Below are 27,873 nucleotides of genomic sequence, written 5' to 3' on the forward strand. Positions count from 1 at the left end.
GTATCATTGACAAATACAAAATATGTTGTTAAGAAGTCAGGGTGTTCCCAACGTGCAGCTACAATTAGGAACAAACATTTCTCCCTTCGCGGCGTGGAGGTGAGAGAGGGAGGCGGCTAGAGCCCCACTCTTATTTACCATGAATCCATCTTTTGGAAAGTGCACTAGAGAGTGCACTGGAGTCTGCAGCCCTCTGCCTCACCCGGCTGGACTCGGAAAACAAATATCTGGTGCTCACAAAACGGGATATACTTCCACCTGAGACTCTGCACGTAGAACCTTTCAAACGTATTCTCTGAATACAAGGCAGAACACAAAAGAGCTGAATTTCAAGCTGTTTATACTTTCTATGAACACTTAAGCTCATCTCAAACCATGTATAGCAAAACCCCCATCTACAGAGAGATAAACCCAAATAACCTGTTGATTTTGAGGCTCTGTTCACAAACCCAAACAGAACCCATATTGCAACGGAACTGATAGCCAACCAAAAAATAAGAAAACAAATAGATAACATCTCACAGGCTGGAAAGAAGCAACAATTCTACTGTGCGCTGAATAGCGTCTGAAAACCTGTGACTGACCAAAAATCAACAGCCAAATGCTAATTATAGATTCTAACCATGAAGCTCAACCACGAAGCCCAAGGTAAAGATGATACAAATTGCTGCACCCAATATTAAAATGGCAGTGTTTCTCTCATCTTTCTAAAACTCTGTGAAAATTAAGCAGGTTAAGGGGGCTGTGCTTTTTCATGAACATACAAACAGGAAATAAATACTCAGAGGCCCAAGTACCACAGGAATGAAAGTCTTGTAATTCAATGTATTTCACATCACAACATTCACATCATTCATCATGTGACAGCTTCTACTAATCTCAAATCATATTGAATGTATACTATACACTGATCTCAAATCATATTGAATGCATAATATACACTGATCTCAAATCACAATGAATGTATAATATACACTGATCTCAAATCATATGGAATGTATAATATACACTGATCTCAGATCATATTGAATGTATAATATACACTGATCTCAAATCATATTGAATGCATAATATACACTGATCTCAAATCACAATGAATGTATACTATACACTGATCTCAAATCATATGGAATGTATAATATACACAGATCTCAGATCATATTGAATGTATAATATACACTGATCTCAAATCATATTGAATGTATAATATTCATGACACCAATAGGCACTTCCAGTAATTCTGGCAATAGAGGAGTTACAGTATAGTGTCTACATTACAAAATGGTAAAAATAAATAATGTATATCTAAAAGAGTTGTTTGTTTTTATATTTCTTTACTATACAGCATATATATATATATATATATATATATATATATATATATATATACACTCACCTAAAGGATTATTAGGAACACCATACTAATACTGTGTATGACCCAATTTCGCCTTCAGAACTGCCTTAATTCAACAAGGTGCCGAAAGCATTCTTTAGAAATGTTGGCCCATATTGATAGGATAGCATCTTGCAGTTGATGGAGATTTGTTGGATGCACATCCAGGGCACGAAGCTCCCGTTCCACCACATCCCAAAGATGCTCTATTGGGATGAGATCAGGTGACTGTGGGGGCCTTTTCAGTTCAGTGAACTCATTGTCATGTTCAAGAAACCAGTTTGAAATGATTCGAGCTTTGTGACATGGTGCATTATCCTGCTGGATGGGTACATGGTGGTGATAAAGGGATGGACATGGTCAGAAACAATGCTCAGGTAGGCCGTGGCATTTAAACGATGCCCCCCACACCATTACACCACCACCACCAGCCTGCACAGTGGTAACAAGGCATGATGGATCTCATTCTGTTTACGCCAAATTCTGACTCTACCATCTGAATGTCTCAACAGAAATCGAGACTCATCAGACCAGGCAACATTCTTCCAGTCTTCAACTGTCCAATTTTGGTGAGCTTGTGCAAATTGTAGCCTCTTTTTCCTATTTGTAGTGGAGATGAGTGGTACCCAGTGGGGTCTTCTGCTGTTGTAGCCCATCCGCCTCAAGGTTGTGCGTGTTGTGGCTTCACAAATGCTTTGCTGCATACCTCGGCTGTAACAAGTGGTTATTTCAGTCAAAGTTGCTCTTCTATCAGCTTGAATCAGTCGGCCCATTCTCCTCTGACCACTATCATCAACAAGGCATTTTCGCCCACAGGACTGCCGCATAATGGATGTTTTTCCCTTTTCACACCATTCTTTGTAAACCCTAGAAATGGTTGTGCGTGAAAATCCCAGTAACTGAGCAGATTGTGAAATACTCAGACCGGCCTGTCTGGCACCAACAACCATGCCACGTTCAAAATTGCTTAAATCACCTTTCTTTCCCATTATGACATTCAGTTTGGAGTTCAGGAGATTGTCTTGACCAGGACCACACCCCTAAATGCATTAAAGCAACTGCCATGTGATTGGTTGATTTGATAATTGCATTAATGAGAAATTGAACAGGTGTTCCTAATAATCCTTTAGGTGAGTGTATGTATATATATATATATATATATATATATAGTACAAAAATGGAGCATAAAACAGGAAGGAAATTAAGTTTTACTTAACAAATACTGTGAATTGTTTATTAATATTATGACATATCTTCCTTGTGTACGTATTGCTACATGTGGTAAGTGCAAGGTACTGGTGAGAGAAAAAAACTACCATTAGTCGTATAATCATCATGAAGTGTCAACTATATAAAAAATACAAGTCTCATTTTCATGTTTATAGGATTGTTAAGCTTGTTTGGTTCTCATTATAAATGATAAAACATGTTGTTTACAATAATCATGGCAAATAAAAATCATTTAAGACAGAGGAGTATAATAACACACTGGAACATTCTAGAAACGGGTCTTTTGGTATTGGGGCTGGAATGGTCCGACAGACATAGTAAAAGAAAAGATTGACCGATCAGTGATCACCGTATGATCGCGAACCAACACGAGCAATGACACAGTCACCAAAACAGGACAGGTTTTTCAAAATAAGAAAGAAAACTCTACAGTTTTACGTGTCGAATGTCTCTTAGTTTTTCTGCTTATCCGTCAATCTGGCGGGTCATGCTGACAGAGAAACAGAGCGTTATATGTTCAACACACCTGTCTTTCAAGACCTTTTACTCCGAACAGCAGGGACCACCTGAGAGGCAACATGACAGGGAATTAATTGAAAAGGGACCCGTCTGCGTCACCTGCCCGTCTTACCCCACGGACACCTTGGACTCACAGAGAGTCTCTGGGTATCAGTACCTGATTCCCTGATTAGAAGGAAAGGATGAAAACCAGAAGGGGTTTTGACCTATGGGGATTGGGCAGCTGTGCTCCACATCAACAGGCAAAGTACAAGCGTTAAAGATGTGCATAGGTTAATAAATCCAAATAGCTCACTGAATGGACTGTCCGTCCAATTAAGCCTCTGCAGATCGACCTTGCTCTTCATGAGAGAGAGAGAGAGAAAAAGAGAGGCACACTTTTACAGGAGTGTGCCAGGAATTTATCAACCGAGACACACCTTCAATATCTGTTGTTATTCCTCTCTAAGTTCACAGAAAAATTGGCATAATTCCAAAATATTGCATTTGGAAGGCCGGAAGCACTGGGAAGTATTAGAAAATGCGGAGTTTCAATTGATAATACTCTCTTTAGAAGTGACATAGCATCATAGTAGGGCTGCAGACAAGTGCACGCACACACAAACACTCAAATACACACACACACACAAACGCGCACACACACATACTAGAATCTTCAATGAAGTCACGTCTATCTTATTTATCATGGTCATTTTGCTATATGGAAGGCGGTGGATTAAACTACATAAACCTGGATTTTAACCAAAAGATACATTTCAAAAGTTCCCTAACACAACTTAAACCTGTAAAAGCTACATATAGCATACACATAATTTTATAAGCTTTACATACACCTTCTCCAAGTACTGTGATTACAGCATGAGATCTCATGTGTTAGTGCCCTGAACAGCTTATCCCATCAAAAATGAGTAAAAGAAAAAATTACAAATAAACCTGATTGAGGAAGGTCATATAAAAGAACCACGTCAAATTTGGAATGAGATGAGAGGGAACCCAGAATGTCCAATGAGCGTGGGCTACCGTTGGTCTCACCCGGCAGGCTGCACACCTAGCCTCAATCATTCACAGTGGTAGTGTAGTTAGCACGGTGTCTGATAGAGCTACACATGGAGGAGCTTTGTCATTGATCAGTTCTGTGTACTCATATTTACAGTGGTAGAGGAGGGTGTCGGCCTGCTAATAATTAAAGTCTCCAGGTGGGAGGTTGGGGAAGGGCTGGGTTGTTTATACAACCTTTATTTTACATGGGAATCAGGCAGAGGTCACCGAGGCCACTTTTGCAGATTATCCCTGCATCAAGACATCAGTGTCAGCACACCCAATTAGGAGGGGACACCCAAGGGGAAGGGGACACCCAATTATCAGGAAGCCCCCAATATGAATTGGCCACCCAATAACGCTGGGACATCCAATTAGGAGAGGACACCCAATGTTCCCGTCTCAGAAAATCGCCAGAGGCCAGAGGGACAATCCCAGGCTGTTCACTGATGACGGAGGCCTGAGCTCTCCAACTGCATCACGAGGTGGCCTCAATTTACATGGAAACCACTACTATTCCTTATATAGTGTACTAATTCTGAGCATAGCTCTTGACAAAAGTAGTGCCCTATGAAGTGAATAGTGTGCCATTAGAACACTCCTTGTCTGTGAAAGCTAGGACCACTATGTGCCATTCCACTCTCTCCCTGGAAACAGTCTCTACAGATGTCTTAATTTGAGGGTAGTATGAATTGTTAGCTATGTGGATTTCAATTGGAGGACATACATGTAAATACATGTAGCTTTGTGTGTGTGTGTGTATGGGGAGGCCTGAAACAATAATAATAAGTACAATAAGTACAAATATCTTGTCTCCTGGTGAACAATGTAATCAGCCAATCTGTGTGTTAGTAGACAGAATAATCCTGATTAGTGGCTACTGATTTTAGTGTTTAGTTGGGGGATTCTAATCTCTGAACAAAGCCACTGTTCAAATGTACACATGTGGAGTAAAGTGGCACAAGCATGTCCTGATCGGTCAAGTACGCCAGGTGAAGTGATAGCTACTCGAGGGTCCTTAATATGGATACAGGAACAGTTTTAGTTTTTCAGTAAAACACAAGACAAAAAGACTTGAGGACTACAGGACAGGATGAATAAAGGACTAAAGAATTGGATGGATAGAGGACAGGAGAATACAGGACAAAAGGACTAAAGGACAGCGTGACTAGATGACAGGAGGACATGGGGATATGTTGACTAGAGGAAAGGAGGACTAGAGGACAGGAGGACATGGGGATATGCTGACTAGAGGACAGGAGGACATGGGGATATGTTGACTAGAGGAAAGGAGGACTAGAGGACAGGAGGACATGGGGATATGCTGACTAGAGGACAGGAGGACATGGGGATATGCTGACTAGAGGACAGGAGGACATGGGGATATGCTGACTAGAGGACAGGAGGACATGGGGATATGATGACTAGAGGACAGGAGGACATGTGGATATAATGACTAGAGGACTGGAGGACAGAAGGACAAGATACTTGGAGGACAGGAGGACCAGAGGAGAGGAGGACCTGGGGATATGATGACTAGAGGACAGAAGGACATTGGGATATGACTAGAGGACAGGCGGATCGGAGGACAAATGACATGATGAATAGAATAAATAGAAATTCCAGAGGACGTGAAGAATAGAGGACAGAGGGACAGGATGACTAGAGGCCAAGATGACTAGAGAAGGTTAGTATTAGAGGAAAGAATGACTAGAGGACATTAAAACCAGAAGAGAGGAGGACTAGAGGACATTAGGACTAGATGAAAGGAGAACTAGAGGACATTAGGACTAGATGAAAGGAGAACTAGAGGACATTAGGACTAGATGAAAGGAGAACTAGAGGACATTAGGACTAGATAAAAGGAGGACTAGAAGACATAAAGACTAGATCAGAGGAGGTTTAAAGGACATAAAGCCTAGATGAGAGAAATACATTAGGACTAGATGAGAGGAGGACTTGAAGACATTAGGACTAGATGAAAGGAGGACTAAAGGATATTAGGACTAGATGAGAGGAGGACTAGAGGACATTAGAACTAGATGAGAGGAGGACTAGATGAAATTAGGACTAGGTGAGAGGAGGACTAGAGGACATATTTGCTATTGTGATTTACAGTAAAAGTGTAAGATACGCCGAGGGATCAATGAGACATTTTGTTTTTATGATGGAAAAAAATTATTTTAGAAAGACGATTTGAGCTTCATTGTTTAGATTCACTTATCAATCCACAAAGTTAACCAGTCAAATGTTTGTGATCTCATTTCAGAGAAAAAAATAAAACAGTTTTACTAAGACTTATTAGACACAGAAAAAAATACTTAAAATACCCCACCTAAATTAAACACAGGTGAGTCCAGTTGAACGTGAAATTTGAGTATAATTGCATTCAGAAAATATTTCTTTAATATAAATTTGCAGCAGTCTCTGCAGTCCGTGTTTTTCTACAACGGGTTTTCATGACCAAGTCTCCAACCACTCTTGACGGTAGCAAAACGCATTTGGTAATCTGGTTGTAGTTAGGTATATCCTGTATTGCAACAATGGACAGTTCTTCCAGAGGCCAGATGACTGAGTTCTCTGAACCTGAAAGGTATTCTTTTGTTTTATATATAAAATGTGTAAAACACCAGTAGATATCCCCCTCCCTGTGTTATATTTTCATTAGGCACAAATTTCCCATACTTCTACAGTGTTGTGTCTAAGTGAATGTGCTGGCAACAAAAAATATCAGTCAAAGTTTATATGTCTATAGGATAGAAAAGTTCCTTTCACGTTCTTGCAAGGGTCAATGGCTGCCATAAATCTATCCTATGACTGTTTGGGGCCCTCACTCAAGCCCCGCTTCTTCCTTCAATTATATTCACTCTGGCCCTGGCTCTTTCTGTAGTCCTTCCTCTGCAGTTTCAGACTCTTCCTGCGGGGGTGCTGGCCACTCCTCAGTGTCTTCCTCATCCGGCCCCTCCCTTTCCTCTTCTGGCTCCTCCCCCTCCACCACATCCTCCCTGCTCCCTGGCTCCTCCTCCTCTTCATGGATGGATAGGATTGGCTCAGCTACATTACTTTGCTTGGCGGTTTCTTCAGCAATAACCTTCTTCCACATCTCATGGTTGTCCATCAGGTGTTGGGTGATCTGACAGAACACTTTCCTCCTCTTCTTGGGAGTGGTTTTCTTCTTCTCTATACAAAGGTTTTTGAAAACATTACATATTTACAGTACCTATTCATGCATTGAGTTGAACAGTTGATAGATAATTCCTATAAAAATATAAATTAGGCTAAGTCTGCCACATTAGAATCTATTGCTCCTCTCAAGCAGGTAAAAGACGTAACATTCTTACGCGATGCCTCAGAGCTAGTTGACCGATCCTCATCCTCTGCCGTGTCCTCCTCCTCCTGCTCCTCTTCCTCGTGCTCGTCGTCATCCTCCTCCTCTGGGTCTGGCTCCACCCAGCGTCCGGGCATGAGAGCTGCGGAGTCATAGGAGTTACAAAGTGGTCCCACGATGTGGGTGATGAAGGACTCCTGGAGCTTGGCCAGCTGGGGAGCAGACCGGTCCATGAAGGGGCTGATGGGGAGACCCTGACTGGCCTCGTCGTCACCCTGTCGAACCAACAGCCGCGTTAGTATTCCAGTAAAACTACATTCATGTGTTCAGTGAATCATTTGTTCATTGGTTCATCATTCATTTGGTAATCATGAACTCCTCCATTTGTTCATTCATGTCAGGGCGGTTGGGGGAGGACCTAACTGGACTCTGTGTCAACACGTGCATCTCTGCATCAACACAACATTCTCTACATCTGGAAGAAACTAGAGACCCATGATTTCCTCAAGGAGCTTCACTAGACTCACAGCCAGGAGGGCCACATGCTGATATCACCAAACCTGTCAGTTCAATGTTCTCCTGTCCTGGAAATGACTTTCAAATCAAGTTGAAATGTAGCTTGGGACTGTCTAGTGGTCCAAACCACTGCTTCTGGAACTCCTCTATCTGATGTCACACATCTCCATGGCAACATGGAATACAGACAACAAAAAGAGAGCAAGGACTCGTGGCTTGTTGCCACAGAAACAGGCCATGTCAGTGTCAATGCCAATGGCGTCAGTGTACCAGACAGCCTGTACAGTCAGGTGCTGGTTTCATATGAAGGCACAAAGAGAGAGATGGCATGAAGGAGGAGATCTTGGGGATTATCTGGGATTTGATTTTCATGGGTTGAGACAGTTCCTTCCTCTAAGGTTCATCCAACAAAGTCCCTCCCATTGTTGGCTGAGCAATAATAGGAGAAAAAAAGAAATTGGACCAAAAGCTCTGGGAACTGGCTAATAAAACCAGACAGTAGAAACAGCTCCCTTACTGTGGAAGTAGAATAAGACAGTAGAAAATTCTGACTGACCTGGTTAGTAGAACAATAAAACAGCATAAACAGCTCTGTGACTAGGCTATCAAAACCAGAAGACAGCACAAACCTTTCTGGTGGTCAGACTTTTGAGGGAGAGGAGAAAGCAAACAACCCACAAGCATATCTAATCATTACTGACACTTTCATTTGTCTATTATGGAATGTTAAAAAGCATGGCAACAGAGACAGTGAGAGGGACATGGTTTTCATGCACATGCACACACACACACACACACACACACACCCTTGTTTTACTATATTTGTGAGGACTGTTTTGGGACCAACATGTATTTCCATAAAAAATCTTGACCCAAACACTACACCTCATTATAACCTTAACACACAAACACATCCACACGTTCAGATCATATTAAAAATAAATAGAGGAAAAGGTGGGAAGTTTTAAACTAGCACAAAAAGCTATTCATATAAGTGATGACCAGCAAAATCACTTATCATCTGCTCCACACAAGTAAAGTAATACACACACTCACCAACACACACACAGAGAGATGCTCCTCCACTTGAATGTGAGAGCCTGTTACCAGGCATCCTAAGAGCATCAACATTTCAATATTGCCTCCTATCCACCATATTGCCTCCTATCCACCATATTGCCTCCTATCCACCATATTGCCTCCTATCCACCATATTGCCTCCTATCCACCATATTGCCTCTTATCCACCATATTGCCTCCTATCCACCATATTGCCTCCTATCCACCATATTGCCTCCTATCCACCATATTGCCACCTATCCACCATATTGCCTCCTATCCACCATATTACCATATTGCCTCCTATCCACCATATTGCCTCCTAGCCACCATATTGCCTCCTATCCACCATATTACCTCCTATCCACCATATTGCCTCATATCCACCATATTGCCGCCTATCCACCATTGTCAGTGTCTTTGAAAGAGCATTTTGCCAGGCTTCCCTAACACAGACTCCATTCCCATTCAAAATTGTAATTGTTCAAAGTTGTCTATAAAGGTCGTGTAACCTCAGCAGTTGACATAAAGTGCTTTTACAAAACACCTAGCCTGAAACCCCAAGGAGCAAGCAACAAGTGTTGAAGCACAGTGGCTAGGAAAAACTCCCTCTACCAGAAGAACCATGGTTCTAAACGTTGGCTTCATTAGACAGCCGAGATGCCTGAACAGCTTTGGTTATCAATTTATACTTGAAATCCTAATATTCTGGAGCCTGGGCCCTGTTAAGAGGCTGACAGTATACTGCCTTCAGATTGCAGGCCTACGAAAGGCGTGGGCAAGGAAGCTCCTCCGTGAACTGCATTCCAAGGGTTCCAATATATCTGACCACATGCGTGAATACAAAATGCCACCAAATAAATAAATAAAATTATTATGCTTACTGCTTTTAACATCATAATGGCCAAAAGACTGGATATAACTTGTAATTTCAGTCATACGAGACATGATAGTCCAACAAGCACAATGCAATCTGCAATCTGCAGAGAGGGAATACTTGTTTCACTCATTAAAACGCAAATCAATTTATAACATTTTTTACATGTGTTTTTCTGGATTTTGTTGTTGTTATTCTGTCTCTCACTATTCAAATAAACCTACCATTAAAATTATAGACTGATCATTTCTTTGTCAGTGGGCAAACATACAAAATCAACAGGGGATCAAATATTTTCCCCCCTCACTGTAACAGGTGTGAATCTGATTGGCTATGGATACACACAGCTTATGAATAAACATCAACATTGCAGAAAAACCCATTGCAGGCGTATCACCTGTTCTATTGACGGTGACAATTTGTTTGAAATCTGTAACAGATATCTGGGAAATTGCAGGCATAAGTGAGGAGAATGAAAGAATGTCGTCGTAACGAGGTCTAATATTGAACAATTACATTTAAGTATTACATTTGATGCTCTTATCTAAAGCTAATAAAAATTGTTAATGCATTAATTTTATTACTGCACTGGGTTGTTGTTGGACTCAATCCCAACTCTACAAGCGCTACAGTCTTTTATGCAAATAGTTTTTTCTGTTTGCCTTGTACCTTTACAATATATATTAATGTTTAACACTTAAAAAAGTTCCACTGTAGTTCAGTATCAGATAAGCCGTGTAATTACTACTACTAGCACTACTACAGTACTACTAATACCACTACTATTACTACTGCCACTACTACTACTACCACTACTACTACCACTACCGCCACTACCACAACCGCCACTACTACTACTACCACTACTACCACTACCACTACCACTACTGCCACTACTACAACTACCACTACTACTACCACCACTACTACTACTACCACTACTGCCACTACTACTACTACTACCACTACTACTACCACTACTACCACTACTACCACTACTACTACCACTACTGCCACAACTACTACTACCACTACTTCTACCATTACTACTACTATTACGACTATTACTACTACTATTACAACTATTATTACTACTATTGTCAGTAATAATATTAACAGTGTACACATTCTATCAGCACATACAGAACAGCCCTCTAGTCTTGTGAATCTACCTTGTGTTTTATCATTGCTCAGTTATTCCATTGGTTGTTAGTTCTGAGAAACGGCCAGAGAGTTCTGAGAAACCTAAATATTTCCTCAGGAATTAATGCGTGTGACAAAGTTCACTTGAAAATTCATGTGTCCGTGGATTTTCTTTGTAGTCGACATGCTGAGACGGTTGCATCAAGGAGACAAGCATCACTTGCATTTGTCTTGAAAGGCGCTGGTAAGCCGGGGCTGGTCTGCAGACATCGACAGACTAAAAAACTGTGTTTGCCAGTGTATGTGTGTGTCTGTGTTTATGTGATAAAGAATGTATTGAACCTGTTCATAGAACTCGTCCACGATGCCCTGGGTCCATTGTAAATGCAGGTCCTTGTGCTTCAATGGGCCGTTGATGTCAGCCAATTTGATGCACATCTGACAAACCAGCAGCCGGTCATTCTCATTGGACCAATCAATGCCCCGTGTCACGTCATCCACCACCTGTAGCAACAGACAGAAATCATTTATTCTTCAGATACATTTAATGTCTTATTGTTGCTTTAAAAGTGAAATATAATTTGTGTGGGTTGGAAAAGAGATATATGTACTGGCATTGTATCAATATGAAGTATGTCTGATGGGAAAATGTGAGACGTGAATAACTCTGACGGGAATATGCCTGACGGAATGTCTGACGGGAATGTCTGACAGGAATATCACTGATGGCAATATGTCTGACGGGAATATCACTGATGGGAATATGTAAGACTGGAATATAGTTGTGCTCAAAAGTTTGCATACCCTTGGAGAATTGGTAATATACAGCAAAAAAGTCGAAAAGGAAGGTTTTGTGTGAGGAACAGAGGAGTTAAAATTGAGAGACCACAGCAAATTGAACGCTTCTGTTCCTCACTCAAAACTGTTCTTTTCAACCTTTTTGGAAAGGAAAGAAAAAGGTGAAGTGGACTCTTAATATAATATATATACAGCTCCGGAAAAGATTAACACATACAACCCAAATAGATGGCCTTAGTTTGATACTCAGATGCCTAAGACCTTCACACAGTACTGTACATGGGAAAACCATGGAAACAACATCAAATTGTAATGAGACATTTGAAACAGTGTCTCTAGAACACATTGTATGCACGAAAGTCAAGAACACATCATGTGACACATTCTGAGTCACTTCACTCAGAATGAAACATAAAGTTTTTAAGAAGTACGCTTCAGTATTCTCTATGTTGGACTCCTATAATCCACACTGCCAATATGTAGCTTCTCTGCTGTGTGCAATTGCTCTGATAACTTCTAACACTTGAAACAAGTTGAATAATTCTCTGCCCAAAACCCGATCCTCAACCCTCCTAATATGTTTTGGGTTAATTTGATGTTCAATGTCTCTAAATATTTTAATTTTTCTAATTTAATGACCTAAATAAGAAGCAAACTGGGTATAAATAAAATTAACATCATATGTTTTCAACGTCCTGTACACAATTTGTAGCATCAGTGTTCTTTGGGATCCCCGGGCTGTTTTCGCTGTATAAAACACATAATATTGATTTTTTTGGTTGTTTTGGATGATACTGAGGTCACTATAACATGCAATTTTATAACCATCAAACAACTGCACACTGCTTTAGGGCCTGAAACTTACAGAACTATACCTGTAGTATCGTGAGAGGGAGGGGAAAACATAATTCCCACGAGAACTTTGATAGTTCACCCAACACAGGGGAGGAGCTTACATATAAAAGCTTGCACAGCAGCCTTCTAAACCATTTCTCTTGGTGCTCAGTGGACTCTTTACCTTTAATGAGACTGAACCTCAGGTTGTCCAACAACCACCAACAGAAAAGTGGAATAATATAATGGAATAAAACAATAATAATGGAAGGTTATTATGGTCCGTCTCCCCACTTTAACGACAGCGTAGACTTAGTGCTGCTAATGTAATCAAAATGGTTCGAAGCCCCACCAGACATGCTGTCAGCCATGTCCAAGACAGAAAATCTGCATTTGAGATCTTTGTAACTCCATCAAAGGATATACTTGAGATGACAAACTGGTAGTACTCAGAGGTGCGTGTATGGAGACAGTTGGAAAGGCTTGGATGTGACCCACTTGCAGGCATACATTGGGTTGCTCATTTTGGCAGGAGTGTATAAGTCAAAAGGAGAAACAAAAGCAAGGCTTTGGAATGCTTTGACACTGGATGGGTAATGTTCCCAGCCACCATGTCTCTAAACGTGGCAGGTGAAAGGTCTGTCCTAGCAGATATAACTCCAAGACCAGCATCACCTGTGTGAAATGCAAGAAATGTCATGTGCACAGACAAACTGGAATATACCTCCTGATGGGCTGTGGGAAAAATAATATGCTGTTCATATTCTGTCTATGCTGTTCGTATCCTGTCAAACCCATTTTTGGAGAAAAAATAACTTTTTATACTATCTCACACAGTATACACATTCGCATACAGTAGCATAGAACAATCCCTGACACAAGGCTCAAAGTTTTTATAGTTGTTTTTTGTAAATAAAGAACTGTTATGTGTTCCTCACTGATGTTCTGATGATGATGATGATGTTCTGTTTTACAAATAAAATCCTTCTAAATGTTTGTAAATTGTGTTTGTTTTTCCTGGGGTCAAATTGACCCCAAGGATAAAAGACGTTAGGAAATTTGAGGCTACCAGGAGGGTTAACTGAACAGATTCCTCATTTCTAGGTGCACTTAAGGGGCTTTGGTGTATAAGAGGCAATCTAGAGTCCTCTTGTCCTAACGCAATAACCCCTAAGTTAAATACACACACATGGGCAGAGAAGACCGCTATCATCTCAGCGTCCTATGACCTACAACCCGTGAAACTGGCAGCAGCTACATCAGCAGCTAATCCAACAGGGATTTGAACAAGAGCTTGATTCGGTTTCTAGGATTTAAAGGGAGAGGAGTTAGCTGAGTGTGTGTTTGTGTTGCGTAGCATTGTGGTAGCTTTAATCCCACAGACATTATCACACACACACACACACACACACACAGTTAATAGGCATATCACTGCTACCTTTGGTGGCAGGCCAGTAATGTGCTGTGTGAACTGGCAGTGATCACCCACCCCTAAGCAGTGCTTCTACACACCACAGTGGAGAGACTCAGCCCACCACCAACCAATCACAGCAGCAGAATTCTGTCCGCAAATATGATTTCCTGAAAAGCTGCAGGGTGGATGCCTCTATTATCCTATGTCAGCTTAGGTAATAATAATACAAGGACAGTTGAGGTCCAGATATGTACTGGGACGCATAATACTGTTCCTCAAAAGCCTTCTGAAATGACATCTAATGGATTTCCTGGAACCACTGGGTCTGACTGTGGGATTTATTGCTATTGGGTGACATGCTAATGTGTAGAGGAGGGGATAGAGGCTTATGGGCTCTTGCAGAGACAGTATACTGCCCATATCACCAAAATTCAGGGTAGACAGTAGTACTTTCACATTCAACATTCTACAAAACCTAGAAAATTCTTAAGCTACATTCATCATAGATCAGTGAGGAATCATTCATTGATCAGTTGATTTATTCATTTTTACCTTGGCATTAAACTCTGCCAGGAAGTCAAAATGTTTCTTGAGGTCAGTGGCGAGGATGGCCTCGATGACCAGGAAGCGGAAGCGTTTGAACTCCACATGGTCCAGGTTGACCAGGAAGTTATACTCCGGACGGGACATGAACAGGTTCCAGGCTGAAGCGGCGTGGTGGTTCTCCAGGACCGACCGGTCGTTATACAACACCGCCTGAAGAGGGAATGAGACAGAGGGACAGGGCAACGAAAGAGAGGGAGGGGCAGGCGGAATTGGAGGAAGAATTAATGTGACCTTGTGGCACTGAGAACGTACAGCTAGACTTACAAGACTCAGAAAAATGACGTAAGTGTAAAAAACACAACTAACATTTGAACACGAAATTCCCTGGCCATCAACTGTTTCTACCCCCCCCACACAGTGGTCTTGAGCCACCCATCTGGGCACACCCTGACAAGTTTCCATGCCAGTCACTCAGTGTTGAACGGCCCTGAGGGAGGGGATTCACCTGGGGGGCACTGGTGGCCACCAGAAAGGCGTTGGTGCGTCCCGGGTGGTCGTAGTCGTGCATGGCCGCCGCCACGTACAGAGCCATGAGCTCCAGGGCCGGGATGAGCCCCGACAGGCAGCCGTAGCCATCCTCTGACACAGCGTAAGTCTTTGACACCAGGAAACCCATGTGACTGTGCGTGATGCCGCTGTCAGAGTCTGTCAGTGAGGGAGAGAGGGATGAGGAAACAAGCCCTGAGCACTGCCAATAAACTGTCATGAGTACTACCGGAACACTGATGAGTTCCACCGGAACACTGATGAGTTCTACCGGAACACTGATGAGTTCTACCGGAACACTGATGAGTACTGCCGGAACACTGATGAGTACTACCGGAACACTGATGAGTACTACCGGAACACTGATGAGTACTACTGGAACACTGACCAGTACTACCGGAACACAGACAAATACTATCGGAACACTGATGAGTACTATCGGAACACGGACTAGTACTACCGGAACACGGACCAGTACTACCCGGAACACGGATCAGTCCTACCGGAACACGGACCAGTACTACTGGAACACGGACCAGTACTATCGGAAAACACGGACCAGTACTGTCGGAACACGGACCAATACTATCGGGACACCGACCAGTACTACCAGAACACGGACCAGTACTACCGGAACACTAACCAGTACTATCGGAACACGGACCAATACTATAGAGACACGGACCAGTACTACTGGAACACAGATCAGTACTACCAGAACACGGACCAATACTATAGAAACACGGACCAGTACTACTGGAACACAGATCAGTACTACCAGAACACGGACCAATACTATCGAAACACGGACCAGTACTACCGGAACACTAACCAGTACTATCGGAACACTGACGAGTATTGCCAGAACACTGACCTGTACTATCAGTACAGGTACCTTCCTGATTCCCACTATTCTAACAAAACATTAGTTATCTATACAGTGGTTGCTAGGCGAGATTGGTACACCCAGTTTGGCTCATTAGTGTAAAAAAGGATCCTGGCCAGCTTACCACAAAATGCCCTTATGAAGATCTCAGGCGGAATTAGGGTGGCAATTTCACGCTTGCTCTTGCACTGCTGAACTTCAAATAGGATATTGTACACAAGGGGTGCATACTGTACCAAAGGAAAACCTGTTTTATTTTTAAGTGCACTACATGTTGGCCTTAGTTCTCCTAAAAAGGTAGTGGCCTATATTATAAGGATCAGGGTGCCATTTGAATGCACACAGATGCTGGAGTCACACCTCTACTCTCGTAAGAATAGCTGAGAGCATTGATCTAGCGGTGCCGGTATTTTTAGACTTCAGAAAGATATGATCTAAATAGTCCTTAACTGTAATAACATTTCACATGGGTTTAAATCTAGAATCTGGAGCCATGAATCTGACAGGTCTGTCTGTGATTTTACCACTAGAGACAATACTTTAAATGACAAAAAACCTTTCTCTCCAGTGTAGGACATCAATCCAACAATGCTTTTTTTTTTTACCCCAATGCTGAACTGTCATCTCTTCACAAATGTTTTAAACCGCAGGGCGACAAGTCAGGCTGACTTAACAAATTAGTTTGTTTACCTTTTCTTTTTTTTACGTGTAAACCTACTAAGAGTCCAAGCAAATGTAGCATTGTTTTACTGGACTACACCTACTATCTGGTTCTAGTGCACATTATATAAACACACATCTCTCAATGTGAGAATGAATTAACTGCCCAGTGAGATTGTTACTTCTTAGATGTTAATAGTCTGTTATCCCCAGCATTATGTCGTTGACTTGTTGCCATATTTGTGGCCAATACCACAACCAATTGAAGGGGAAAACCACTCATTAAAAACCCTTCTTTTAACAGCCCATTAGAAACAATGCTCAATAACAGACATTGATTTTGATCATGATATAAGTAACCACGCCACTAACTGTAGAAATCTGGAAACGTTCAAGTAGTTCCTTTAAGCAGGAGCCAAACACGTCTCCATGGTTCACATTGGCCTGCATTAAGTGTCGTGGAATGAAGCCCCTGGCACTCACCCGAGTCGCTGGTGGAGCCGTGGTCAGAGATCAGGTTGGGCAGGCCAGGCACTGCCTGTGTGGTGAGGTACCACACGGCGTGGAGAACGTCGGTGGCGTGGATCCTGTTGTGATCTGGTCAGAGGGGCAGGCTATTTGTTATTGTTAGCTGTAAATGTACCTTTTTTCAATCATTTATACACAGCTACCAAGACCAGAGGGAGTAAGAACGAGAGATGGAGAGAAGTTTCAGTAGTCTCCACTAGGGTGCACCATTGTGTCATTTGGGTTTTTACAGTAATATAACAATGAATGGAGAGCGTAGAGTGTACTCTTGACTATATGAATGAACATTTGGAAAGAAAAGGAGTGAAACACTGCCCTCTAATGGGTGGTGTCTTTTAATATACTGTACATATAATACTGTATATATTACATTTAAAAACATACAATAAACATTTAAACTCCAGTTTCCCAGCCACAGATTAAGCCTAGTCCTGGATCCTCCACTGAATGACTATGTGGCCTAGGACTAGGTTTGTAACCTCTGCAAAGCTGTGGATAAACTGAGTTCTTACAGGGTATGTCTCTGTAGCCATTCTCCAAAGCATGGAAGTAGTTCATGAATTCCTGAACAGGGATCTTGAAGGTCTCAAACAGGCCCGTGTCTTCAAATAACCTGTGAGAGACCTTAATAACACAAATATCACACGAACAATCACTGCCCTGCTCTCATACATACAATCACATTACACACTGTTTACTGACACTAGGACTGCTCCAGTGGTCTGACACATGGCTGGCTATCAGCCCATCCAATTGGCTCACCTGGCTGAGGATCCGCCCACACTGGCCCTGGGTCTTCTCCACCAAGCTGAAGATGGGGAAGTTCCAGTTGTTGAGTTGGCTCATCAGAGGCTCTAAGCCCTCCATCACTAAGGGCTCCGGGGCCAGGAGGGGCTGGTCCTAAAATAAACACGTTATGATACATCGTAAGGAGGTCATTCACCCGTATCACATGTCTCTTAGCTGCATTGACCACATCACAAATACTTTCCGTCCGTGTCCTCCAGAGATCATACTACATGCATGTTATAAAGGGGTCACGGATTGTCATTACACTGAACACTCTGGCTTTGTAAAACTGATTGCCTGCCGACATGCCCCCCTCGCGAGAGAATTCATGTCTGTTCAACTTGTCAATGTTTAAGACGTTGTTTTCTTTAGGTGGTTGTGCCTCTGCTTCAACTTCATTCTTCACATCCACGTCATTCTCAAAACCCATTGGATGCCTCCTCTTTCACCATCTGATCCAATTGGCTTTGAGAAGGAGACGAGTTGGCGAGGAGAGAGAGGACGTAAGGAATCAAGGGAATGCTAGTAAAGTCCTCCGCCATGGAAGGAGTATCCTCTGCGGTCCTTACCTCAGGAGGTAGCATGAGGAGGCTTTGGGGGGTGCTTTTGGCCCCCTCCGCGTCCCCCTCCTCCGCCTGCACTACGTCACTGCTGTCACTGTGATTGGCCTCGTGGGTACTGTCGTAGTCGGACGACGCCACCGCCTGATCCTCTGATGGTGGGACAGAGGGAGACTGTTACCGTGGAGTCAGGACTCCTCTGGGGTAGCCCGACATCAGATGTGTTAATATCGTGTTTTCTTCCTTCGCCACGGAGACATGGCAAAGCAGTTGAGCACTGCCGCAAATCATGACACACTGCTGCAAACTGTGTAACACACCTTATTACATCCACTCAGGAGTCATCATTTCACACAATGACTACCCTCTCCAGCTCAATTCCTCTGGTGGTTGCATAGCCAGCCCAGCACAGAACAAGCTCAGGAGTGTTGAAATGGAGTGTGTTTGTGTGCTGAGTAAGTCTGGCATCGATGACCATCTTAGCCAGAGGAGGTATACAGCCTGCTGGACATACCTGTCCGGTGAACCCGCTCCCCTTTCTCTGTGGAGGCGTCTCCATGGCCTGGCTTGATGAACGGCCTCCCACAGCTGTGAAGACAGGAGGATAGGTCTGAAGCCTGCTTTCTGAAGCCTGCTGTCTGAAGCTCTGTCTGAATCTCTCTGTCTGATGCCCTCTGTCTGAAGCTCTGTCTGAATCTCTCTGTCTGATGCCATCTGTCTGAAGCTCTGTCTGAATCTCTGTCTGATGCCATCTGTCTGAAGCTCTTTCTGAAGCTCTCTGTCTGAAGCTCTCTGTCTGAAGGAGGCTATAGTACATGCGTGTCTTTATTAAGTGACAGGCCAAAAACATGGCCTGTGGCTTCGATCAACACAACCTTTTTAATAAAAAATGTTGATTAAAATACAACAACAAACAGCACACACACACACACAAATGCACAAAGACATTCTGACCAACACTGACACACAATGGACACAAGGAAGAAGTGTGTTCAGAGAAATACAGTGTTAGGCTGTGGACAGGCCAGCAGGCACTGCGTTAATGGACACCAGAGCAACGGCCAATAGGAGTGTTAATGGACCCCAGGGTAACGGCCAATAGGAGGGACAGCGAGGAGGAGGGTCTCCCTCTGTAACGGCTGAAAGATCAAAGAGATCCCTTCCTAATGGCACCGTTGCAGCTCTGGCGTCTACTCTGTTCCATGACCCAGATTCTAGTCTATTCTAACCAGTTAATTGGAAGACATGTGAGTATCACTTCATGCCAGAGGGAGGTGTTTTACCAATCGTTTCATCATGCGATCTGAAATCAAGTTCATCTCTCTAGCTCTCCTGTTCTCTGTCTACCAGACTGTCTGTCTGTCCCTCTGTCTGTCTCTCTGTTTCTTTTTCTCAGGTTTCTCATTCAGTTCAAATTTGATAAGCTTTAATATGGCAGGAATAACATGGTCACTGTTGAGGAAAGAACACAGATAGTTGTAGCTATAAGAACAATAATGGTTCAAGTAGATATAATGAATGTAGATATGACACAATGTATAACTACTATATACAGTATCCAAACTACACACACTACATAATACTAAATATCACTACGTACACATACACACATAAAACCAAATACACAACATAAAACATACACACATAAAACCAAATACACAACAGGAATTCCATTAACTGTATTTTTGGACATGAAAAAAACAGAAGCATGTAAATTTGTTGGATTTAAATTATTAAATACACACAAACACACACACCCACACATACACACTTCTGCTAATAAGTTTGCATACCCTGGCAGAAATTGAGAAATATTGGCATTGATTTTGAAACTATGACTGATCATGCAAAACAAATCTTATTTAAGGATAGTGATCATATTAATCCATTTATTATTATTTATTATAGAAGAATTATTCGGGATACAAAGAAAAACCCACAGGTAACCTCAGGAGAAATACAGGCTGCTCTGGAAAAAGACGGTGTGGTTGTTTCAAGGAACACAATACAAAGATACTTGAAAAAAAATGAGTTGCATGGTCGGGTTGCCAGAAAGAAGCCTTTACTGCACCAATGCCACAAAAAAGCCTGGTTACAATATGCCTGACAGCTTCTGGCACACTGTAATTTGGAGTGACGAGACCAAAATAGAGCTTTATGGTCACAACCATAAGCGCTATGTTTGGAGAGGGTTAGGGTTAGGGGGGGTGAGCTCTAAAGGCACGGGGAAAAATGTGAAAATTGATGGCAAGATGAATGCAGCATGTTATCAGAAAATACTGCCAGACAATTTGCATCTTTCTGCATGAAAGCTACGTATTGGACGCTCTTGGACTTTCCAGCACGACAATGACCCTAAGCACAAGGCCAAGTTAACCCTCCAGTGGTTACAGCAGAAAAAGGTGAAGGTTCTGGAGTGGCCATCACAGTCTCCTGACTTTAATATGATCGAGCCACTCTGGGAAGATCTCAAACATGTGGTTCATGCAAGACGACCAAAGACTTTGCATGACCTGGAGGCATTTTGCTGAGACGAATGGGCAGCTATACCACCTGCAAGAATTTGGGGGCCTCACAGACAACTATTACAAAAGACTGCACGCTGTCATTTATGCTAAAGGGAGCAATACACAGTATTAAGAACTAAGGGTATGCAGACTTTTGAACAGGGGTCAGTTCATTTTGTTCTTTGTTGCCATTTTTTGTTTTATGATTGTGCTATTCTGTTCTGACCTACACTAGAGTGTGAATCCCATAAGACATAGGTCTTCAACCCTTTCCTGGGGACCCTCCAGCCCTTCCATCTATTAGATGAATCCCAGAGCTAGCACTTTAATTAATTAACAAACCCTTACCTGTTGAATCAGGTGTGCTATTTCAGGGCAAAAACGAAACTGTGAGATGGCTGGGGGGTCCCCAGGAGAGGGTTGAAGACCTATGCTATAAGAAATGGCCTGCTCACCCATGTTTTCTTTACAAATGGTACATATATTACCAATTCTCCAAGGGTATGCAAACTTCTGAGCACAACTGTATACATAAAGCTCCAGAAAGAATTAAGAGACCACTGCACCTTTGTCTTTCCTTTCCAAAAAAGTCGAAAAGGAAGGTTTTGAGTGAGGAACAGAAGGCTTAAAATTAAGAGACCACTGCAAATTGAACGCTTCTGTTCCTCACTCAAAACGTTCCTTTTTAACTTTTTTGAAAAGGAAAGAAAAAGTGCAGTGGTCTCTTAATTTTTTCCAGAGCTGTATATATACAATATATGCACATATATCTTTTGTTTGCTTTTTTAGTCAATTAATCCATCAATCACAGGTCACAAAATCTTTGATCTCTGATTAGCAGCATTTTTACAGTAGACTTCTCTTTAAAAATGTTGTGTGATTACCCGTGGTTGCAGCAGTCAGTAACTGCTGTGTGTGTTCGTGAGAGTGTTACAGTTTCTCGCTGCGCGTACAGAAAACCAAACTCAGTTCTTCAACTTTCATTAAAAACAGTGAAATCCGTTTGAAACCTTTTCAGCCGACCAACAGCCTTTTTGGCCAACTACCTGGACCCCCCTGAGAATAATGGGGTTATTATTCTGTTACAACTGTCCTCCCTGCCAAACTATCAAACCTTTTTATATTCCACACCTGCTAGACATTACACACACACACACACACACACACAAACACAAACACACACACACTCGCTCATGCTGGCCTGACCTTCCTGTGCCAACTGAAAACACAACAGCCCTGTCTGTGTAAAAGGCCAGGGACCATTAGGTTGAGGGGTGGATACCTACCTACCGATGCACCAACTTAAAAATGCACCAGAGCCATTTTCTCGGAACCAGATCCACTATGGGCCTTTGACTCAGTGTGAGACCTTGGTTTAAAGTGGCAATCCGCAGTTGAAGGGACAACAACGCCCATTGTGGGGCTGGAGAAATGTACCCACTGAAAGTCTTGGACGGAGCTAGATTTAGTCAGAATTGCGGCTAAATCACACGTTTAAGATTCTGAAGAGTTTGCTGTGTAACTTATAACACTCTCACTATCTCTGTTGTTCATTCAGTAAACCGGATCTTGTTTGGACTGCAGATTTAACTGTTTGGCAACGGTTGGCATTTCCTCTACCTTTGGCCCCAGGTTCTACAACATTTGGGAGGAGGAATGTTAATTAACACCTGAAATGCGTCAGAAGGTTACAAGATACAAAGGAGAGCTGCTGAGAACAGCTGAACTTGTGGAGTTGAGAGGTTGCCGCTGTCCTTAAAATAACCGCCATCTGAGGCTGGATGGGTTATCTGGAAATCCCTGAAGGGTTGCATTGTTATTTGATTGTTTCAGAGGGGGTACATGTGAAGGTGGAGGCAAGTTAAAATAGGGGTGGAGGAGGACAGTTAAAAGGGTGGTGGTGTGGAGGAATAAACAGAAGAGTCTGTAACTTGTTTTATATTCAGTCTTTAATCCTCAAATCTCTTAATTATGATATTATTACCAAGAGAGTTTTTCCATTCAGTTAATCCAAGTCACCGTTCAGTGACGTACCGACAAAAGCAGAAGTTGGAAAGCTTCGTAGTTGGAAAGGTATCGTCTCCTTATCGGTCCAACCAATCTGGATAAAGATCTGCATCTGGAGGGCCTTCAACTTCAATCAATTTCAATAGCCTACATCTCTGCCACTGCACTGCATGTTACCACGCACACACACACACACACACACACACACTGGCTGTTGTTATCTTCCCCACATCTGGAGTCGGAGTAGATTACTGGAAGCAGAAAATAATGGTTGGTCTGTTTACCATGGCACCAGGGTCCTGTTCATTTGGGCTCCCCACCAATGCTAATCTGTAAGCCTGCTGAGAAACAGAGAAAGCTGCCTGTCTGCTGGAACGGAGGGGGATTGCTGGGGCAGACTGCAGCCGAGAGAGACAGGGGGTGAGTGTGTGTGTGCGCATGTGTGTGTAAGCTTGTCCAGGTGGGGAAGAATTGAAAGCCAAGGACTTAAGGTCAATGGTAATCGCTATTTGGAGTTTAACAGATGCAAGTCTGACTCCAAGTGTTGCGTGTTCGATCACAGTGCCAGATAAAGTAGTTCCGGTCATTTCTGTTTAAAGACTTTTCCTAATCTTAACCCTTAACATTACCACTCAGAATTTATATGTAAACTTAACCCCAAACTCAACCACTCTGAACAAGTACATAAACCTAACTCTAACCTGAAGATTTCAAGGGTGCCTAGACTGTCTCATCCTCCTGCAGCAGGTATCTCACAGTTGAGTGCCACCCCACGGTGGGTGTGGTTAGTGTTGAGTCCAGCAGGGTTACAGTAGCTGGGAAGAAGCGGTTCCCGAGCCTGCTGGTGCGGGAACAAATAGACCTGTATCTTATTGCTTTATTATTTTTTTTCTTAATTCTTACTACGTAGATGTTGGGAGCCATGTCATAAGAACTTCATTGTGCAGGATGACGCTGTGTTATTCGGTGCATTTGACAAATGAACTTTGAAACAATGCAGACATTGCTTGTGCTGGAGGTCTACAATGCCTGGGAGCTGGGCACCAGTGATGTGCTGGGCGGTTTTCACCACCTGTTGCTGGGCCATCCAGTCGGCCACAGAGCATCTGCCAAACCGCACTGTGGCGCAGTTAGTCAGCATGCTCTCGATTGTGGAGCGGTAAAAGTTCACAAGCATCTTGGAAGACAGGCGGGCGTTCTTCAGCCTCCTCCAAAACTACAAGCGCTGCTGCAGCTTTTTGACCAGAGCTGAGGTGTTGATGGTCGAAGAGAGGTCCTCAGAGATGTGGACAACCAGGAATTAGAAGATCGACACATGCTCCACCTCAGTGCCATTGATGAGAATTGGGGCCTGACTGCAGCCTTTAGAGTTTCTGTAATCCACAATGAGCTCCTTGGTTTTCTTTGCATTGAGGGCCAGGTTGTCATCAGTGCATCATGCCACCAGGCGCTTGATCTCCTCCCTGTAGGCTGACTCATCATAGTCACTGATCAGGCCTACTACCGTTGTGCAGTCTTCATACTTGACAATGGTGTTTGAACTGTGTTCAGAAACGCAGTCGTAAGTGAAGAGGGAGTACAGGAGGGGTCTCAGCACACAGCCTTGTGGAACACCAGTGTTCAGTATCAGGGAGGAGGTGATGTTGCCTATCCTGACAGACTGGGGTCTGTTGGTTAGGAAGTCCAAAGTCTAGTTACAGAGAGAGGGGCTTAAGGTGGTCCAGGACCAGTCTTTCGAAGAACTTCATGATTTTGGGGGTGAGAGCGACAGGTTGGAAGTCATGAGCCCTGGAACAACATGGTATATGGTTCTGAATTGAATATGTGTTATCTGGGAGAGCTTATTTCATACCTCCGATCATTATTGCGGTATTTTTGGTCATGGGTTGTAAATAGGGTGATTTATTTTTCTACTTTGGGTGATTTAATGTTCTACTTTGTGTGTCTAGATGTGCCTTATGTCATCAAAGTCACTCACCTTCAAACTTAGAATTTCATCATGTATACTGTAAACAACATATGACATATACAGATCAAAGGGGAAGGTTTGAAAAAATCTATTCACAAAACTATTTCCTGACTGCAGATTTAAGATCAGGAAAACAATTGGAAGTTATGAGAAATTACCCATAACATAAAGATGTCACAAAGGGTCATGAGTGAAAGCATGTGAGATAATGCAGTCATATTTTTTCACTTCCTAATATTATCCCTTGTCTTGCCTTTCTCTATCTAGTCTACTCCATGGCTTGGTTACCTTGTGAATTCAATCAAGTTAGACGGCTGAGGAGTGTGTTCCTTCCGGCGTGTAAAGATTCCAGTATAGACTTCCTGATTGAGAGGGAAGTGTGACAACAACCAGTAGACCATTAGCTGCGGCTCAGAAGATATACACTGTGCCTTCGGAAAGTATTCAGACCCCTTCATATTGGCCGGATATTTTTTAACAATGCAAATAGCATTTGGCAAATGAAAGGTGTTATATATCTGTGATATAAATGTATTAAAGTTTAATGAAAATACATGTGTGTTCCTGCATGTGTTTTCGTCTGAGAAGCCTTTGTGTCTGTTACAAGCATGTTGAGGGTCAAAGAAAAAAATGAACATGAGAACATGAAAGAAAATACGTTCTCTGTTCTGTCACAGTGAATATTTTACAGACAATTACAACCACAAGACACTCTCTCATCAATTATTTTCAATGTAGATGCAGTACTCTCTCACACACACATTCTACATCATCTTTTTCTGTCTCTTTTGTCCAACACACACACACTCAATCAGGCTTAAAGGGGAAGTTCAAACTCCCAGACTAACAGTGATAAGGTCAGTCATGCCTTTTATATTTGTATTTTGTGGTGATATAAATATACAACTGTTCTTGTCTAAAAAAAGAGCATTTCAGTTTGTTTTGTAGTTTTTCCCTGTTTGCGATTTTCACTGGACCCTGGAAGAGCTCTGCTGCGTGGGCAAAAGTCAATGGGGATACAAATAAATTAACCCATTTATAAACAAACTACGAACACAGAACAAGCGAACAAAAGGCCACATGTAAAAATGGGTGCTTAACTCATTTATATTTAACTCTTCAGATCAACTAATCGTTCAAACACAGGCAATGTTGCAGTAACAAATCCCTGGGAAACGTTGTCCGTGTACTGCACAACACCATGACAACGTCTTCTATTTAGGGAACACCGACTCACACACTCTCACTCTTCCAGGATGCATGTGAACTACAGTACGAGGAATAACACCAAAACATCATGACAGAGAGAAGAGAGCACTGTGTTTTCTTGGCATCATGTGTAACTCTTCCTCATACGACCCCGCACACACACACACACACACAAATAACTGTTTTACCTAACCCCTAACCCCAACTGTAACCATAACCTAACTAGAACCTCAATAACCAAACTGTGCCTTATTTTAACCTAATCCAAAATCTAATTCTAACTCTAATTCTGACCTTAACCGCAAGAATAAGGTTCTTGTTAAAGTAAGAACCAGACAAATGTCCTCACCTTGCATGATTTTCCTTGTGTTACTGTCTCAGTGAGGACACACACACACCTAACGCATTCTTCAATGGAAAATGGTTTTGCCTTTAACCCCCCCAAGACACAAACAAAATAAAGGTGGTCCGACAGGAGCAGCCCACATACCCTTTTGAGTGTTTTTTCAGGGAATGTACCCTGAAAAAGAATTGAGAATTAATCAACACGGCCAGGTAGGTCACCGAGCACAGACCTGACATCTGTCTCTCCACTGCTACTGCATTACAGACTGTCTTCCATGTCTTAGTTATTCAGGTTAATGTCTTCAGCTGGGGGCAGGGGACATGCTCCATTTCCCTGAGTGACAATCTGCTGGCCTAAGCCGATTCTTGGATGCTGACAAGCAGAATACGATACCGGGTTTAACACAATATGACGCTGGGCTTGGGGTTTAACATTCCCACAATGATGCTGGGCTTAACATGACAACAATATGATGCTGGGTTTAACACGACCACAATATGACGCTGGGTATAACACGACCACAATATGACGCTGGGTTTAACACGACCACAATATGACGCTGGGTATAACACGACCACAATATGACGCTGGGTTTAACACGGCCACAATATGACGCTGGGTATAACACAACCACAATATGACGCTGGGTTTAACATTACCATAATATGACGCTGGGTTTAGAATGACCACAATATGATGCTGGGTATAACACGACCACAATATGACGCTGGGTTTAACATTACCATAATATGACACTGGGTTTAGAATGACCACAATATGATGCTGGGTATAACACGACCCCAATATGACGCAGAGTACAACATGACCACAATATGACGCCGGGTTTTACACAACCACAATATGATGCTGGGTTTAAGACAACTACAATATGACCCTGGGTTTTACACGACCACAATATGACGCTGGGTTTAACATTACCATAATATGATGCTGGGTTTAGAATGACCACAATATGATGCTGGGTATAACACGACCCCAATATGACGCAGAGTACAACATGACCACAATATGACGCCGGGTTTTACACAACCACAATATGATGCTGGGTTTAAGACAACTACAATATGACCCTGGGTTTTACACGACCACAATATGACGCTGGGTTTAACATGACCACAATATGACGCTGGGTTTAACACAACCACAATAT

At 42.5% G+C, this 27,873-nt stretch overlaps 1 protein-coding gene across 4 annotated transcripts in view; it reads right to left on the minus strand.

Annotated features, from left to right (window-relative positions):
* Nucleotides 1-2,550: 2,550 nt before the first annotated feature.
* The window catches only part of LOC105031085 (cGMP-inhibited 3',5'-cyclic phosphodiesterase A), a 111,421-nt gene continuing 86,098 nt past the window's right edge, over nucleotides 2,551-27,873 (minus strand). For all 4 annotated transcript variants that reach the window (XM_013138942.4, XM_013138941.4, XM_010905303.5 and 1 more), the window contains 10 exons: nucleotides 19,179-19,252; nucleotides 18,674-18,816; nucleotides 18,078-18,215; nucleotides 17,828-17,939; nucleotides 17,271-17,384; nucleotides 15,201-15,400; nucleotides 14,702-14,905; nucleotides 11,446-11,607; nucleotides 7,522-7,783; nucleotides 2,551-7,360 (listed from right to left, as the gene is read on the minus strand). In XM_013138942.4, coding sequence (XP_012994396.3) covers nucleotides 7,044-7,360; nucleotides 7,522-7,783; nucleotides 11,446-11,607; nucleotides 14,702-14,905; nucleotides 15,201-15,400; nucleotides 17,271-17,384; nucleotides 17,828-17,939; nucleotides 18,078-18,215; nucleotides 18,674-18,816; nucleotides 19,179-19,252 — 1,726 coding nt within the window. In that variant the 3' untranslated portion in view covers nucleotides 2,551-7,043. The remainder of the gene's footprint in view (nucleotides 7,361-7,521; nucleotides 7,784-11,445; nucleotides 11,608-14,701; nucleotides 14,906-15,200; nucleotides 15,401-17,270; nucleotides 17,385-17,827; nucleotides 17,940-18,077; nucleotides 18,216-18,673; nucleotides 18,817-19,178; nucleotides 19,253-27,873) is intronic.

The sequence above is a fragment of the Esox lucius genome, chromosome 19 (genome assembly GCF_011004845.1).
Source record: "Esox lucius isolate fEsoLuc1 chromosome 19, fEsoLuc1.pri, whole genome shotgun sequence".
Lineage (NCBI taxonomy): Eukaryota > Metazoa > Chordata > Actinopteri > Esociformes > Esocidae > Esox > Esox lucius.